The sequence below is a fragment of the Amblyraja radiata genome, chromosome 16 (genome assembly GCF_010909765.2).
Source record: "Amblyraja radiata isolate CabotCenter1 chromosome 16, sAmbRad1.1.pri, whole genome shotgun sequence".
In the NCBI taxonomy this organism is placed as follows: domain Eukaryota; kingdom Metazoa; phylum Chordata; class Chondrichthyes; order Rajiformes; family Rajidae; genus Amblyraja; species Amblyraja radiata.
The window spans coordinates 37314319-37320100 of NC_045971.1; the positions used below are offsets into that span (position 1 = coordinate 37314319).

The 5782-nt window shown below is 54.0% G+C and overlaps 1 protein-coding gene across 1 annotated transcript; it reads right to left on the reverse strand.

Annotated features, from left to right (window-relative positions):
• Positions 1-2461: 2461 nt before the first annotated feature.
• On the reverse strand, positions 2462-3244 carry LOC116982129 (zinc finger protein 239-like; the record flags this gene model as incomplete). Its single annotated transcript, XM_033035453.1, has 1 exon — positions 2462-3244. A coding segment is annotated over exon 1 (777 nt), but the record flags the coding sequence as incomplete, so codon positions are not given.
• Between the last annotated feature and the right edge of the window lie 2538 nt (positions 3245-5782).

The following is a 5782-nucleotide window of genomic DNA, read 5'->3' on the forward strand; positions in this document are numbered from 1 at the left end:
TGACATTTGAAATATTTCTGTCATAGCCCCGGCTATTTCTACACTCACTTCCCTCAATGTCCTAGGGAATATCCTGTCAGGACCTGGAGACTTATTCACTTTTATATTTTTCAAAAGTGTCAGTACTTCTTTTACTTTGAAACTCATAGTATCCATAGCTACTCTACTAGTTTCCCTTACCTCACATAATTCAATATCCTTCTCCTTGGTGAATACCGAAGAAAAGAAATTAAACATTAACCTGCATCTGCCCACTCCCCCAACTTGTCCAAGTCGCCCTGCATTCTCATAGCATCCTCCTCACAGTTTACACTGCCACCCAGCTTTGTCCCATCTGCAAATTTGCTAATGTTACTTTTAAATCTCTTCATTGATGTATATTGTAAATAGCTGTGGTCCCAGCACCGAGCCTTGCGGTACCCCACTAGTGACTGCCTGCCATTCTGAAAGGGACCCGTTAATCCCTACTCTTTGTTTTCTGTCTGCCAACCAATTTTCTATCCATGTCAGCACTCTATCCCCAATACCCTATGCCCTAATTTTGCCCACTAATCTCCCATGTGGGACCTTATCAAATGCTTTCTGAAAGTCCTGGAACACTACATCCACTGGCACTCCCTTGTCCATTTTCCTAGTTACATCCACAAAAAATTCCAGAATATTAGTCAAGCATGATTTCCCTTTCGTAAATCCATGCTGACTCGGACCGATCTTGTTACTGCTATCCAAATATACGGCTATTTCATCTTTTATAATTGACTCCAGCAACTTCCCCACCACCGATGTCATGCCTTTCTCTCTCCCGCCTTTCTTAAAAAGTGCGATAACATTAGCTACCCTCCAAACCACAGCAAATGATCCTGAATCTATGGAACATTGGCAAATGATCACCAATACGTCCATAATTTCTTGAGCCACTTCCTGAAGTATCCTGGGATGCAGACCAATAGGCCCTGGGGATTTTTCAATCCCATCAGTCTACCCAACACCATTTCCTGCCTAATGTGGATTTCCATCAGTTCCTCCATCACCCCAGATCCTCTGGCCACTACTATATCAGGAGTAGTGGGAGGGGGGGGCGGGGGGTGGAGAAAGTTAGAAAGGAGAGGTGGGAGTGGTCACCTTAGATTCCCTTCCCTCTTCAGATGCGGCCTGACCCACTGAGTTCCTCCATCGCTTTAGAGGGAATGGACAGACAACGTTTTGAGTCAGGACCCTTCTTCAGACTGAGTGCAGAGGGTGGGGGGAGGAAGCTGGTAAAGAGAGATGGGGGCTGGACAAAGCCTGGCAAGTGATAGGTGGACACAAAATGCTGTAGTAACTCAGTGGGACAGGCAGCATCTCTAGAGAGAAGGAATGGGTGACGTTTCAGGTTGAGACCTTTCTTCAGAAGTGTTAGATGGATGTAGGTGAGGGAGACACAAGATACTGCAGATGCTGGAATCTTGCATAAAACACAATTTAGTTAGATGCACAGAATCTCTTGCCCAGAGTGGAGGAATCGAGGACCAGAGGACATGGGTTCAATGTAAAGGGGAAAAGATTTAAAAGGAAACTGAGGGGTAACTTTATCACCGTGGCCGTGGGAGTATGGAACAAATTGTCAGAGTAGGTAGTTGAGGCTGTGACTATCCCAAGAAACAGTTACATGGATAGGACAAGTTTGGAGGGATATGGACCAAACACAGGCAGGTGGGACTAGTGTAGCTGGGACATGTTGGTTGGTGTGGGCAAGTTGGGCCGAAGGGCCTGGTTCCACACTGTATCACTCTATGACTAACACAAAGTGCTGAAGTAACTCATCGGATCAGGCAGCATCTCTGGAGAACATGTATAGGTGACATTTCAGAGTGCTGGAGTAACTCAGTGAGTCAGGCAGCATCTCTGGAGAACATGTGTAGGCGACATTTCAGAGTGCTGGAGTAACTCAGCGGAACAGGCAACATCTCTGGATACAAGGAATGGGTGACGTTTCGGGTTGGCACTGAAGATGGGTCTTGACCCTGAAACATTACCCATACCTTCCAGCATTTTGTGTCTACCTAAACAGCACTTATCCACATGTTGGTGTGCCAGCAGGCTGGAGGAGTGGGCAAAGGCCTTGCCGCAGAGTGGGCAGGTGAAGGGGCACTGGCCGGTGTGGACTCGCCGGTGTTCCAGCAGGTGGTCAAGCCGGGTGAAGCCCTTGCCACATTCAGCGCACACAAAGGGTCTCTCTCCGGTGTGTAACCGCTGGTGCTCCTGCAGCCCCCGTGCTCTCTTGTCACAGTGGGAGCAGCTGCTCGCCGGCGTGGGTCCTCCGGTGCTGCCGCAACCCCCACGAGCTGTCAAACTCCTCACCACAGTACGGGCAGTCATACGGTTGGCCACTGGTGTGCACGCGCTGGCGAGACAGGCTGCGGGAGACCATGGCAAAGCGCTCTCCACACACCGGGCTGGGGACGGGACGGTTTCCGGCGTGCACCCGCTGGTGGGACAGCAGCTTGGAGGAGCGAGTGAAGCCCTTGCCACACTGGACGCAGGTAAATGGGCGCTCACGGGTGTGGGTGCGCTGGTGGTCCAGCAGGCTGCTGGACTGAGTGAAGCCCTTGCCGCACTGGGCGCAGGTGTGGGGGCGCTCGCCGGTGTGGATGCGCTGGTGGGACAGCACGTGACTGGACTTAGTGAAGCCCTTGCCGCACTGGGCGCAGGTGTAGGGGCGCTCGCCGGTGTGGGTGCGCTGGTGGTACAGCAGGCTGTCGGAGCGGCTGAAGCCCTTGCCGCAGTCGCTGCAGATGTAGGGCCGCTCCCCGGTGTGGGTGCGCTGGTGGGACAGCAGGTTGGTGGACTGGGTGAAGCCCTTACCGCACTGGGTGCAGGTGTAGGGACGCTCGCCGGTGTGGGTGCGTTGATGCCCCAGCAGGTTACTGAAGCGGGTGAAGCCCTCGCCGCATTCGCTGCAGGTATAGGGCCGCTCCCCAGTGTGCAGGCGCCTGTGCACCTTCAGGTCTGGCGACGACTTGAAGCCTTTTCCGCAGTCAGAGCAGGTGAAGGGCCTCTCGCCGGAGTGCACGCTCTTGTGCCGCTGCAGGTTTCCATAGCGGGCGAAGCTCTTGCCGCACTCCGAGCAGTCGAAGGGGCGTTCTCCTGTGTGCATCCGCTGGTGGATCTCCAGCAGACTCGGGCTCTGCCAGGCCTTGCCACACACGTCGCACTCATAAAGCTTCTCCTTGTTGTGCCCCGTCACGTGGTCCTCCATCGAAGCTCAGCCGCACAGCTAGCAAATGGGGGGGGGGGCTCACCGGAACCCTGGCCGCCCTCAATGGCCGCTCGCGTCCCTGTCTCTCTGTCCACAGCAACAGCTCCTAAACCCTGCAGGAGGGGAACACAAATGGTCAACAAGCTGGCAAACAGGACATTACTAGCACATATTGGGTGCGTTTATGACGGAGGAAACATATAATTATGCGCAGCACAGTGACGCAGCGGTACAGTTGCTGCCTCACCGCCAGAGACCCGGGTACGATCCTGACTATGGGTGCTGTCTGTGCGGAGTTTCCACGTTCCCCCCTTGACCTGCGTGGGTTTTTACTCTGGGTGCTCCGGTTTCCTCCAACATTTCAAAGACGTTCAAGGTTGTAGATTACTCGGCCTCCGAAAAATTGTTAAATTGTTCCTAATGTGCGTAAGATAGTGCTAGTGTACGGGGTGATCGCTGGTCGGCGCGGACTAAACCAAAGAAGGGTCTCGACCCAAAATGTCACCCATTCATTCTCTCCACAGATGCTGCCTGACCCGCTGAGTTACTCCAGCACTTTGTATCTATCTTCTCCAGATGCTGCCTGACCCGCTGAGTTACTCCAGCACTCTCTCTCTTTCTGTCTCTCTGTTTCTCTCTCTCTGTCACTCCCTCTCTCTCTCTGTCTCTTGTCTCTCTCTCTCGGTAGCTGTCTCTCTTTCTCCCTCTCTCTATCTCACCAGGGCTGCCAACTCTCACACTTTGAGCGTGAGAATCACGCATTTGAACAAACTCTCACGCCCTCATGCGGACCAGAAATTTCTCACGCTCTGTGGTGAGAAATTCTGTGATCAAAGAAAATTTCAAAACTCAGATAAACTGCATGGTCCGCGGGTATTGGAGAGCCGGGGCTGAGGGAGGGATGGGAGCAGAACCAGCGGTGGGAATAGATGCTGGGAGCCGGGGCTGGCGAGTCGCTCGCTGCAGCTCCGGCCATGGAGCAGTGCAAGAGTCCCGAGACGTTGGAAGCATTGCACAGCTGCCGTGAGTGTCTGTGCCGAAGGGACTGACTCTCAAAGGGAGGTGGAGAGAGAGAGAGAGAGAGAGAGGGCAAGGAGACAGTGGGGAGAGAGAGGGGTGAGGGGAGAGACAGAGGGGGTGTGAATGGAGAGAGAGAAGAGGGAGAGGTGGGGAGAGAGGGGTGAGAGAGGGGGGAAGAGGGGTGAGAGGGAAGAAATATGGGAGAGAGAGAAGGGGTGGAGAGGTTGTGAGAGAATGGGGGAAGAGGGGTGGTAAAAGAGAGAGGGGGCGAGGGAGAGAGAGGGAAAGAGAGAAATGGGGAAAGAGAGAGATGGTGGGGGAAAAGAGAAAGAGGAGATAGAGACAGAGGGGAAAGAAAGAGCGGAGAGAGAGCAAGGGGAGAGTAAGGTAGGTGGGATAAAGAGAGCAAGCGGAGAGTAAGGTAGGTGGGGGAGAGCGGAGGAGAGAGAGGGAAGAGAGAGAGGTGAGAGAGAGGGGTGCAAGAGAGAGAGAGAGAGGGGAGAGTGTGTGTGGAGAGAGTGTGGAGAGGGGGAGATAGAGAGGGAGGGAGAAAGAGAGAGAGCGGTAGAGAGGGGGAAAGCGAAGGAGAGAGAGGAAGAGTGGGAGAGAGTGAAGAGGAGAGAGGGGAGAGAGAAAGAGGGAGGGGAAAGAGGGGGAATGGAGACAGGGGAGAGAGAGAGGGGGGTTGAGAGAGAGCGGAAGAGAGGCGAGAGGGATGAGAGTGAGGTGGGAAAAAGAGAGAGAGGTGTGAGAGGGGGAGAGAGAGGGTGCGTGAATGGAGAGGGGTAGAGAGGGGGGAAGAGGGGTGAGGGAAGAGAGAAGGGGTGGAGAGGGTGAGAGAATGGGGAAGAGAGGGGTGGCAAAAGAGAGAGAGGGAGAGAGGGAAAGAGAGAGATGGTGGGGCAAAGAGAAAGAGGAGACAGAGAGAGGAGAAAGAAAGAGCGGAGAGAGAGCAAGGGAAGATAAATGGGGGAGAGGGTGAAGAGAGAGGGGGGAGAGGGGAAAGAGGGAGCAAGGAGAGGGTGAGAGGAGATAGAGAGGGAGGGAGAAAGAGGGAAGCGAAAGGGGAGAGGAGGGAGAGGGAGAGTGAAGATGAGAGAGAAGAAATAGAGGGGGAGAGAGAGAGGGGGAGGGGAGAGATAGAGGGGAGTGGGGGGTTGAGAGAGAGCGGAAGAGAGGAGCGAGAGAGAGGGATGAGAGTGAGGTGGGAAGGAGAGAGAGGTGAGAGAGGGGGAGGGGGAGAGAGAGAGGGGGGGAGAGAGAGAGGGGGGGAGAGACAGAGGGGGAGAGACAGAGGAGGGGGAGACAGAGGGTGAGAAACAGAGGGGTGAGAGAGGGATAGAGAGGCAGGGCTGACAACCATGCATTGAGCGTGAGAATCACGCTTTTCGCCAAATTCTCACGCTGATCACAAATTTCTCTCGCTCTGTTGTGAGAAAATCTGTGATCAACGAAAATGTCAAAACTCATATCAACTGCATGGCCCGCAGGTGTTGGAAGCAGAAGCAGCGATGGGGACAGATG